The 11,920-nt window shown below is 55.3% G+C and overlaps 1 protein-coding gene across 1 annotated transcript; it reads right to left on the bottom strand.

The window, feature by feature from the left end:
- Positions 1–4,728: 4,728 nt before the first annotated feature.
- TRARG1 (trafficking regulator of GLUT4 (SLC2A4) 1) lies at positions 4,729–11,477 on the bottom strand (the record flags this gene model as incomplete). The annotated part of the gene is made up of 3 exons (XM_084219252.1): positions 4,729–4,769; positions 6,074–6,206; positions 11,088–11,477. The coding sequence occupies 3 exons, from the start codon at positions 11,475–11,477 to the stop codon at positions 4,729–4,731; spliced, it is 564 nt and encodes a 187-aa protein (XP_084075378.1).
- Between the last annotated feature and the right edge of the window lie 443 nt (positions 11,478–11,920).

Below are 11,920 nucleotides of genomic sequence, written 5' to 3'. Positions count from 1 at the left end.
TGAGAGCTTTGAGCAGCTGCTCTCTGAGGTGGGAAGCTGAACATCAAGAGCACTGCTTTAGGTGCTGCTACAAGGGGAGGCTGTTTGCCTGTACACATTATTTGCAACCCACTGCACCCAAAATACCAACTGGTTGCTCTCAGAGTGTGAAGCAATCACTGAATGAATAGCTTGGATTATTTTTTTTTTCTCTCATTTAGACAGAAGAAACCAGTTCAGCTTTGACCATGCATGTTACATTTTAATTTTTTTTTTTTCTCATGCCAAGAAATACAAAGAAAGTATATAAGATATACCATACCATCCTGCAGAAAAAGAAACATTTGTCAGCAAAGAGAAGCACCCAGCTGCAATTCCTGGTGCGTTCATGCTGTGTGTGAGCTGTGGCTCTCCCAGTGGGGGGATGGACCCTGCACTTCCATGCCAAGCATCAAATCCTGGCACCTTCTGAGGGCTCCCAGGTGGTGTCAGGGCTGCCTTGCTGAATCCTGCACACGTTCCCTTTCTGATGTTTCTTATCCTGGATGGGTATTTATAGGTTGGGATTTTGCTACCTACTGGTGTCAGCAAATGCTTTACAAATATTCCCAGTTTGAAAAGGCTGCTATCCCCCCACACCCCCTTGGACTGTGCCCAAGCAGGGGAGTTTTTCAGTCCAAACCTAACTGGTTTTTGCCAAAATTAAAGGCTGCATACTGAAAGGAAAACGAGCTTAAATCGGAATAATTTCAGCTGAAAGGGCAACCCCGGCTGTGGTTCCGTGCCGGGGAACAAAGCAGGGCAAGGGTGGGGCCAGCCCGGCGGAGCCTCCCTGCAGCCTCTCCCGGGCTCGGAGGGAACAAAACGGAGATTCCATTTTATAGAAAAGGCAGGACCTGCTCCCCTTGTCTGCATGGAGAAATCTGAGCGGGCTGGAGGGGGGTCAGAGCTCCCTGAGCCCTCCCTGAGCCCAGAGATGGGATCTCGTTGCAGCAGGACCTGTCCGGGTGACAGGAGGGACAGAGGGAGGGAGGGAGGGAGAGCTCTGGGGATGGGGATGCTGGGGGACAGCCTGGTAAAACCAGCAAAGGGGCAGACTGGAACAGCGTGAAAGACCAGCCAGAAAAAAGCAAACCCATCCCTAACACAGCAAATTTGGGGGTGAGGATGCTGAGGGGACAGCAAAGAGCAGGGACAGAGCAGGAAAGTGGAACAGGGTGAAAGACCAGCCAGAAAAAGCAAAGCCATCCCTCACACAGCCAACTTTGAAGTGCTTTGGTGGCTTTCTTTCCCCTGGTGGGGCTCAGATCCCTTTGGTGCCTGCAGGGCGCTGCTGTGACCCCACTGACTCGGGCCAGACCTTCCCTGACCCTGCCTCACTGGAGCTGCTACAAAACCAAGCCAAGTTCGCTGCTGGTTCAGCTTAAAGCTTCAACAGAGCCTTGATGCTGCCAGCAGCCTTTCTGTGGCACCCCACAGAGCCCAGCTCTGCCCCAGATCCTGGCAGAGAAGCCCAGGGACAGCAGTGCCAGGGAGGTGCCAGCAGCCCCAGCTCTGCTGGGAGAATCCTTCCCGTGGATTCCCATCCCACCAGGATTCCCATCCCACATTTGTGGGTGGTAGCTCCCACTCCAGCTTACATTTAGAGATATTTCCCACCTTCTCCATCCCTTCAGAGCTCTCCTCCTACCAGCTCAGCCTCCCTGGCAGGTAGGGCTGGATTTTCACCGTGCTCTCACCTTTCCTTCACCAGGGGGGAGAAGCTGGCCAGGATTTTGTGCCTGTTTTAGTTGCAAACAGGGAGAATTCTGATGGGTGTGCTCAGAGGAGGCTGCAGCAGGTGGCAAAGAGCTGGGGGATAAGGAACAGGGCTGCTGGCTGGGGCTGGAGAGGAAAGGGCTCATGGCACAGCTGCTGGGGTTGCCCTGCTGTGTGCTGAAAGCTGAATTAAGGAGAGTTCCCTGGGGATGTACTCAAGGGGTGGCTGTGCCTGGTGGCCTCAGGATGAAGATCTGCCATCACCACCCTCATTTGTAACCCTGCCCAGCTGAGTGTGTGCCAAGGGCTGGGGGCTCTGCTGCCTCCTCCTTCACAAATATGAGCAAATTCCACCCAAAAAGAGCCAAAGAGGGAGCTGGGCTGGGAAAGAACCCTGGGGGATGGGGAGAGCAAAGTGGGAAAAATTTTGCAAAACAGGCTGCAAAAAATGTGGAGAAGTTGGTGGGGGAGCAGGGAAAGGGACTTTGTGGGTGTCCCTGGAGAGTTTATTCCTCCAGCACTGCAGAGGCAGGTTACAAGCAGAGTAAATATTTTGTCAGGGATAACTGTAGAGGCTTTCCTCTGGATTTAAATGCAGAATAAGGACAAAAAAAAAACCAAAACCAAAAACAAAAACAAAAAACCAAAACTGAGTTCAAGGGTGCAGTACAATTCAGAAAGATTTTAGAATGAAAGGGATTCGAGTGCTTAGTTCTTCTTTTTTGTTAGACTTAATAGTGAGGTGAGAAGCATCACCTGAGCTGTCCAATGAGACAGGAGGCACAAAGAAATCATCACCCTGGGGGTTTTGGGGAAATCTTCTGCCTTCTCCTGCATCCAAGGGAATCCTGGTACCTCCACTGCTCTGTGCTGCCTTGGCAGGAGCACTGCAGCTGCCTCCCAAACCCCCTCCCTCCCCTGGCTGCAGGAATCCCATCTGGAATCACAGTGGGGCACAGTTTGTTTAGATCCCACTGGAAAAAAAACAAAAAAACCAAACCAGATTCCAAGGAAATCTCTGCTCATACATGGTTGTGTTAAGGAGGAGGAAGCAAAGCAAAGCAAAGGGGGCTGGTTTGGGAGCTGCTCAGTGCCTGAGCATTTGCCATCCCTGCAATTAGAGCAGTAATGTGAACCCACCTCCTGGGGGGTGGCAGGGTTGAATCCTTTGGATGCAGGGAAGCACTTTAGATGAAAGGCTTTATATAATGATAAAAGAGCATTTAAATCCTTACTTAATAAATGCTCAGGGCTCTCAAGTCCTAGAACTGCCTCCAGCACTTTTCCCTGAAAAAGGGCCCTTCCTGCCCAAGGAGGAGCTTCCTGGGCTCTTCCCATCAGCTGAATTCCAGCAGCTCCAAGGGCAAAGGGCAGGAAATCAGGGACAGGCAGCACTGCCCTTATGGAGCTGCAAAAAACCCCCACATGTTCCCCAGCAAGCAGCCTTTGAGTGCAAGAGTTAAAGAAGGAAACATTTGGGGGGTTTGATGGGATTTCAATAGCCATAAAATGAAAGTCTGAGCATCCAAGAGAGGGTTTCTGAAGGGCTCAGGAGGGAAAGAGGCAGTTCCTGGACAGAGGATGGAGGAGGGAGCTCCCACCCAGCAATGCTCAACAGTCCCTGTTTGCTGAACTCACAAAAGATAAATTGCAAAAGAAAAGTTGCAGATTTGGTCCATTTTAGATGCCAGCAGTTTGTGATGGAGTGCTGGCAAAGGGGTGGATGGGAATGGAGCCCAAGAAAGTGCTGTAGTGATGTGCTATTGCTGTGAGCCCCTGGCATCCCTTTCCCTGGAGAGAAACACGTTGACAGCGTGTCTGGGGGATTTGGCTTCCTCACCCCCTGCATCCAAACAACATCTAGAGGAAAAAAACCACTTGAAAGAGGAGCAATCAAAAAGGTGACAGGAGAATTTTCACAGAGATACCCTTGGCTTTGCACATTAGTTACTACAGAGTAACTACAGCGTGGATTGACAGCCCAGCCCTACCCTGTGCTAAGCCATGTGCCCACTCAGAGCCCGGGGCAGGAGTCAGTGCCAAGCAGTTTCCACGCTGTGAGGTTTCTTTTGGTGGATTCTCCATGCAGACAAGCCCTGGGAAGCATTGAATTTGGTCTAAATGTGGGGTGTTTTTCAGGAGATTGGTGTCAGGGAGCAGAAGTGCCCTGCAGGACAACATTCCCCAGCCAGTCTCTGCTCTCAGGTCCCAGGTTGTCAGCTGGACACTACAGGAAGGTCAGGCAGTGCAGCTCTTGGTCGCGTGTCCCCAAAGTTTGGATCAAAGAGACTCAGGGAGCCAATGGACGTGGCCAGAAGTCACAAAGCCTGGCTGAAAGAACAGGCAATGGAGCTTTGCATAGTCTGGGTGGGTGGGGAGAGGACCAAGCCCAGGGAGTCCCCACAGCAGTGAGGGGAGAAGGGCTGGGGCTGGATGGAGCCTCCAGGGGGATTGGGTCCCACAGGGATGGGCTGAGGGAGCCAGGTGCTGTGGAAGACATGGCAGGGCCTGTGGTGCCTACAGAGAGAGTGGGAGGAGCAGAGTCTGTTTTCTTGTTGTGGTAAATACAAAACATTAAAAAATGATACAACGACTCACAGAACTGCCCCCAGGCAGCTCCGGGGATTTTCAGAGCTGTGTGAGGGGTGCAAGGAGAGAAGCAGGAGTCTAAATCTCCTTCATGCCCCTGAAAATCTCCTGGAAGGCCCTAAGCTGAAGCCCCAGAGGGTTGGGGGGTGAGCACTGGCAGTGGTGGGGGCTGGATCCCGCTGAAGCCTCTGCGCGCCGTGGCATCGGGGTGTGAGCGGGTAGAAGGGGCTCTCGGTGCCTTGGTGCTGCTGCTGGGCATTAACCAGGCTCCTGTCTCAGTGCCAGGGCTGCTAACCTCCCTTTGGGTGCACAGAGAAAGGTGTGGGTCCACAGGGAACGCCTGATTTTGCCTTCCTTTAAAAAGCCCACCATGGGATGGGGGTGAGGAGGAGTCCGGGGTTCTCATGCAGCAACATCCTCCTCTGCCAGCTCTGACATCTGCCCTAAGTGATAAAAGAGCTCATAGGAACAGACATGGAGAACATTCCCAAAGGCATGCAAATGGTCATTGTCTCTTTTTTTTTTTCTTTTTTTTCTTTTTTTTTTTTTTCATCAAAAATACAAAAGCACCCACCACATCCTCCAGCTTTGGCGGCTGCGTCTCGTTCGGAGCAGAGCCGTGGTCCTGCTGCAGCTCTGCTCTCCCTCCTCCTCCCTGGAACAGCTCTCAGCTCCTGATGGCAGTTTGAGCTTTGTTTTTGTCGTTTTGTTTTTGTTTTGTTTTTGTAGAGACAGAGAATTCGACGATTTAAAAACCAACAACCCCCCCCAAAAAAAAAATCCAGTGACTTGTGCCAAAATTCTCGGGAGGACTCCTCAAAAACGTCCCGTTTCTCGTGTTTTCCTTCCAAAACCAGCTTCCCTCTGGAGACTCCCTCCTCCTCTCGCACTTTAGTTGTCTCCCCGCTCCGTGAGTTCTGCTGGAGGGGAATGAGGTAGTGGATTTCCCCCTTCTCCTCTCCTCTCCTCAGTGGCCTCTCCCATTGCTCCTCAGGGTGGTTTTATCCCGTCCTGGCCCAGGCTCGTTCCCAGGAGGCGGTGAATTGAAGCATGCGTTCCTTCCGACGGCGCTCCCCAGCAGACTGTCTAGGGCTGCCCACCTACACTCTGACAATTTTTTTGTTTTGTTGCAAGGCTGAAAGTAAAAACCCCAAAAGGAAAGTTGTCTTCCTCCTCTTCAAGGTATTTGCATGCTGGAACGTCTTCTAGGAAGCTGGAAAAGAAAGAGTGGCTTAGGGCAGCTTCCAGCAGGCTGCAGATGTTCCCCTTACGCTCCTTTGGGTGTTTCTGAGGTCCCTGTTTGCCTGAGCTGGGCTGATCGTGCTGGTTTGCCAGGTGGGGTTGTGTTTGGGAGGTTCCCAAGACATTTTGGGATCGTATTTTTGGGCAGGTTGATTTTTGTCCTGAAACCTTCCTGTTTTTACAGCGCTCCACTCTTCTAAACCCAACCACAGGCTCTGCTAGGGAGGACCTTCCACCAGGGAGCCTCTGTGTGGTCACCAGGGCACTTTGGACAGCACAGGGAGGGCTGTCCATGCTGGCCCTTTGGGCAATGTGTGTTTCCACTGGAAGGAGCCCATTCTCTGAGGTGTTTTTTACACGTTTGAACAGCTGGGGATGGTCAAACCAAGCTGGAGTCAGCGCCCTCCCCCTGCACTCAGGCTGGGAATGAGGGGCAGGTCTATCCTGTCGCCTGGGCTGAGGCTCCTGCTGGAGCTGGGCTGAGGGAAGGAGAGGGAAGGGTTACCTCTGATGCTGAGTGAAATGTAGAGCACGATGATGATGGTCCCCAGCACGATGGAGACGATGCTGAGCAGCCTGGCCATGCGTCCGAGCCGCCGGGCGCCGTCCGTGTCCCCCTGCTGGCCGCTGTTCCTCGACTGCGGGGACACAAAAAGAGTCCCTTGAGAGGGGCAGCAGCTCCTGGGGTGACTCCCTGGCTGTAGAACCCCAAACTGAGCCCCGTTTTCTTTCCTGCTCCTTTAACTGGCAACCACTCGGTTCCCAAGCGAGAAGTGAGGATTCCTGGTGAGGGAGAAGCATCCCTGCTGGGGGCAAGGCCTCCTGATCCTGCTGGAAAGGATCTCCTGGGCATCCTGCCCTTGGCTGGGGCAGCCCCCAGCACTCAGCAGAAGGGCAGCTGTGAGAGGATGGTGGTGGAATTATTCACCCTGCGTCAGTGTTCGCTGCCAGCCCGGCCCGTGGGACCAAAGAGCCTCCCCAGATTTGTGCAGTGCCCTTCTGCCACCCCCAAAACCCATTGGGAAGAGGGTTTTGGGGGAGGAAAAGGGGGTGAGGGGCTTTAAGGCCTGTTGGTAACATTTTCACCTGGTTGGGAAAGCTTGGAGTGGGGGGAAAGGGAGCCCAGCATCCTTGAGCCAGTGGAGGAGTTGGGCAAAACCCCCCTAAACCTCACTGGGAGTGGGGTTTTATTGATGATTTAACTGCTTTGAAGCAGATATTCCTCCTTTGGGGCTGCTTTCATGTATTTAACACTGTAACATGGGTTAAAGGCTTCTTCCCCTGGCCAGTCCATGGCCAGCCAAGCTGCCTTGGAGGAAAACAAGGGGGTCTGGGGCAAGCCCTGTGCTGTGTGACAGCTCCTCCCTTTGGAGCATGGCTGCTAAAACTGGGGAAATTCTCAGCTAAAAAAAAACCCCAAGTGTACTAGTTAAAATGAGTTAAAGATGGAAGTGGATTGAAACAATCTCAGTTTCCTATGAAAAATGTGTATCTCAGAAATAGTTGTGATGGAAAGGATCTCCTGCCTCATGTTAAAAATAAAAAAAAGAGCAGGGAGGCCCAGGCCAGCTCCAGCAATAATCATGAGAAATCACAGAGAATCTGAACCAACACTTGATGTTGCTGCCCCATTTCCCATTCATCCTGCTTTAATTCCACTGCCTCTTGGCAGCACCAAAGCATCCCCAGCCCAGGCTGTGCACGGGCAGCTGCTCCGTAGGAAAAACGCAGCTTTGGAGGTTTCCACGCGCTCCTTTGAGTTTGTATCACCACAAAAATAACGCAGCAGAGCCTCAAACAGGCAGCTGGCTGCTTCCTCTGCCCCCCTGCCCACGTCCTGCCCCACTCAGGAGCCCCCCTGGGCATCGCTGTCCCCAGCAGGGACACAGGAGTGCTCAGGACCTTGCTCCTCCTGGTCTCACCAGCAGGTTTGCCAGACCCACTCTGAAAGGAAAGGGATGCAGCCAAGAGCTATTTTCATCCCAGAACAGGAGGTGACAAAATGAAGCCTCATGGGTTGGTGGTGAGAGATGGGGAGGATGCAGGAGCCCAGGGATCGACAGGATCCCTGCCCTGCTCACTGACAGCTCCAGCTCTGGGGATTTGGGTTTTCAGGCTCTGGTTTTTGTAACAAGTGTAATATTTTGGCAGGGTGTGGGTTAGGTTGCAGTGAAATATGCAGTTTTAGCTGTCTTCCAGGCAAAATACATAGGCTGAGGGATTCAATATATTTATCACTACAGCTTCTGGAAGTGTTTACTGCTCATTTATCCTCAACAATTATGAGAAACACATCAGCATTGGCACGGGGTGTTTAGCAAGAATTTGGTACTGTACATATATTATTAATCAGTGTGGAACAGTTTGATTATAGCTCTCTAGTATCACCAATCCCCTGTTTTGCTTTCCACATAAAAACATTAACATCTTGTTTATTAATCGAGGCTCACCAAGGCAGAACTGGTGGAGGGCTCTGGGGGAGTGAGTCACTGTGGGAGTGCCAAGGGACTCCCTGCTCCAGCCCAGAGCTGGAAAATCTGCAGGACCTGGGGAGTGGGTGCTGTTCTGCAGCCCCTGTGGGCCAGGTAAGGCTGGGTGACTCAGGAGTTATTCATTTCACCTGTTTCCCACTGCTGTCTGTTCCAGTTACTGCTCAAAATGGGTTTTTCCCCTAAGTGGCCTCGTTGCAAATGAAGGCAATTACTTTCCTGTGCTAGTCCCAGGGATGGGGAAGACAAATCATCCCATCCTCTTTCCTGCAATCTTTCCCAATTTATGAACTGGCTTTGGATGCTCTCTGCTGCCGTCCACAAATTACCCAGAATAAATCATTAATCCTGGACACTCCTTGTTGAAGGAAACATTCCAAGAGAGGTATCAGTCAACTCCAGAGTGAGACAGACGACTGTGATGGGTGAGGGCAGTCTGACTTCTCCCACATCTTTTGGCAATGACAGAATTTATTTTGGATACCAAGTGCTGTGCAGAACTGCCCTTGATGTTACTACGTGGTGGTTCTGGCTGGATTTTTTCATTTTCCTTCATTTATTTGGAATTTTGGGCTCTGGGACGTGGCTCCTTTGCTTCTTCCCCCGAAGTGGCTGCACTTTGCAGGGAAGAGAAAGGATTCAGAGCAGGAGTGCAGGGTGGGTGTGTGGTAGGCAGCCCTGCCTGCACTCCTAGGGATGGATCCCAGGGGATGGAACATCCTTGTCCACCAGTCCCACTCCCTCTCTTGGGGAGTGACCTGAACCCTTTAGAACAGCCAGATCATCACTTGGTGAGAAAAACACATCCAAGAGTCCATGGAGAAGTCCATTAATTACCTCCAGGTAATTAATTTCCATGAAACCAGTGTTAGCAGGAACAGGCTGGGGTGGGGGTAGAGCAGGGTTTTTTCCACCTCTAGCCATAGGCCGTGCTGGGATCTGAGAGCAGCTTTTGAAAAATGATTTATGAGACACTAAGCTCAAAAGCATTCATTTATTCTCCTCTTTGGACGCTGCTTATTACCCAGGGAAAAAAAAAAAAAAAAGCTTTCATGTGCAAAAGCTTTGACTGAGGAAAGAAAGCACAATAGAGCTAAAGGAATGTCAGCACATTGTGGAAAGGTCCTCCTGGTTCCCCAGGCAATGGGAATCACAAAAACCTGGTTCCTGCTCAGATCTGGCCACGATCAGGCACACCTCGGCTTTATTCTGAGCCTGGAGGGTCACTGGGAGCTCAGTTCCTCCCTGCTGTAAGGAGATGAAACATCAACCCGTGCCCTGAGAGCTGCTCCTGCTGGCAGGAGGACCCAGCCAGATGTTCCCTGGTTCCTCAGGGAGGATGGGAGGATGGATCACTCCTCATCCTCAGCCAGGTCCCTGGCTGGCAGGTGGGTGTGTGGAGGAGGTGATGGTGCAGGCAGGGTCAGGACTAGAAAGGGCTGGAATAATTAATTAAACCACAGGACAGAGAGTGCAGGGGCCAGAGGATGTGCACTGGCTGCTGATGCGCTGTGTGTGCCCTCAGCCTTGTCCTGGAGAACAGGCTCAGCTGAATGCACCTTCTTCCAGCTCTGGATGAGCCCTGGGCAGTGCTGCCAGTGGCCTTGGAAGCAGAGGGCAGCCCAACAATCTTATTGCCTTGCTGCTCCTGCCTCCCCTTGGGTGTGACAGCCACCACACCCCAGTCCCTCTCAGCCTGGCAGGAAGAACCAATTCCTGCTCTTTTTGCACTGTTAACTCTTCTGGTGTGGCCCGAGGCACACCCCCACCCCCCTGGAGGCTCTGACGCCTGCAAGGGACAGTGTGAGGATCTACTTTGCATGGAGGCTAATGTGGCTGGCAAATCCCCGTGAGAACCCCTGTTTATTACCATGGATATGCAATACCCAGCTGCTTTCCCTCTCCTTGCACTGCAAAGCCAGACAAGGCTGGCTGGCTTCCCTGGCTGCTGCCTAAACAGGCTGTGCCACACAACTGTACTACGCAGATGACAGCTGGCACTGGCAGAAACGATGATTCCTCCTCAAAATGGAAATTGGTCTCCCTAGAGGGCTTTTTGTGGCAAGTGCCCGTGCCTGCCTTCAAGTTGCTGGTGGTTTTGGGGGGAAGTGCTGGCTGCAGGTGCCCCTTGGTGTATTTCTGTGTGGTAAGCAGGTAATGGAGCTGATTTTCAAAGAAAGGATTTTCCTTTGTTGCAAATCAAAGGCATAGAAGGTGCTGGGTGTGTACAAGAGAGCAGCATCTGCTGGGGAAGGGGGTGGCTCTGCTTGTAGGGCTGTGCTGGCTGAGCCACCTGTACCCGAGATGGGTGGGAGGCCGGGCTGGCTTCATTCTCCCCTGCTCGGCTCTGGATGTATTTGCTGAGCTGTGGGGGATGTTTAATGGAGGAAAATTCCTTCTCCAGGGCGACTAAAGGAGCTGCAGGTGCAGCCTGTCCCTTTGAAGCGCCTGAGACCAGGCAGCAGCCTCCAGCCAGGGTCTCCCCAGTGCTGCAGGGCTGGGCTCGGAGGGGCGGAGGGAGATCCCTGGTCAGCGCTTCGCCCCGCAGCTCCTTCCCGGGGAAGCCCGCCGAGTCCTGGACCGCTGCCTGGGGATAGGGACCGCGCTTCCCGGAGCCACCGCGCTTCCCGGAGCCCTGCCCTGGAATCCCACCCCCTCTCCATCTCCATCCCGCCGCCTCCCCGCATCTCCATCTCCATCCCGCCGCCTCCTTTTCCATCTCCATCTCTATCCCGCCGCCTCCCCGCGGGCTGCCCCGGGCTCGGCGCCGCTCCCCGCCCGCCTCCGCCCGCCCGCGCCCCCCGGCCCCGCACCGGAGCGCGCTGCGGGAGCCGAGCAGGGCGGCACAGCCCGGCCGAGCCCCGGCCGAGCGCTGCGGGAGCGGAGCGGCTCCTCCCGGCCCGCCGCGCCCCGGTGCCGGTGCCGGGGGTGCAGCACCGCGGACAGCTCCGGGGCGGCCGTCGGGGCGGCGGCGGGGGAAGCCGCGGGCGAACCGGGCGGCTCCGTGCGCCCGGCGGGTTCCGCACTCACCATGATGGAGAAGACGAGGGCCACGATGTTGATGGGCCAGACGGGGCAGAAGCAGGAGAAGATGGCGAGCACCAGGTAGTCCCGAGGGCGGCCCTGCTCCGGGGCCGCCGTGCTGGTGGCCGTGGACGAGGCTCTGCCCAGGCTCAGCCGGGACGGCGACAGCGGCGGCGCCTCCAGGTGCCCGACCGACACCGACTTGTAGCCGAGCCCGTGCCCGTTGCGCTCCGTCTCGCCGGGCAAGGCTGCCGTGAAGGATTTGGAGCCGCGGAGGCCCTTCTCCTCCCGGCCCTCCGTCGCCGACAGCAGCTTCTCTGTCTCCTGGAAGCGGGTGGGCAGCGCCGTGCCCGAGCCCGGGCCCGCGCCCCCGGGCGCGGAGCCGGTGCTGGCCATGGCCCGGCGGAGCGGGCTCCGGCAGCGCCCCGCCGCCGCCGCTCTGCGCTCGGGGCCCGCCGCCCCGCGGGAGGCCGAGCCGGGCTGGCCCCTCCTCCGGCTCGGCCCCCGGGGCAGGATCGGGGCCGCGGACCGCCCCCGGGGTGTCCCCGGCCCCCCCCTCCTCGCCCCCTTACCGCGCTCGGCCTCCGCCCGCCCCGGTGCGTGCGGCGCCGCGGCCCCGGGGATGCTGGCGGGGATGCGGCGGGGCGGAGCGCAGCGCTGGGGGAGCCGGGGAGTCCCCGCCGCCTTCAGCCCGGCCCAGCCCAAGGCTCTGTCCCGCCCCGCCGACCCCCAGCTCTTCCCAGGGGCTCCCACGGGCTCTTCTCCGCTGCAGCGGTACGTGAGAGCCCAGCCCCGACCGGGCTCCGCCCGTGCCCACGGAGGCGCGGGGGATGCTGAGG

The sequence above is a fragment of the Fringilla coelebs genome (assembly GCF_963513975.1).
Source record: "Fringilla coelebs genome assembly, chromosome: 20".
Taxonomy (NCBI): Eukaryota; Metazoa; Chordata; class Aves; order Passeriformes; family Fringillidae; genus Fringilla; species Fringilla coelebs.
The sequence above is the reverse complement of the archived record's forward strand: the minus strand, read 5'-3'. Positions and strand labels throughout refer to the sequence as shown.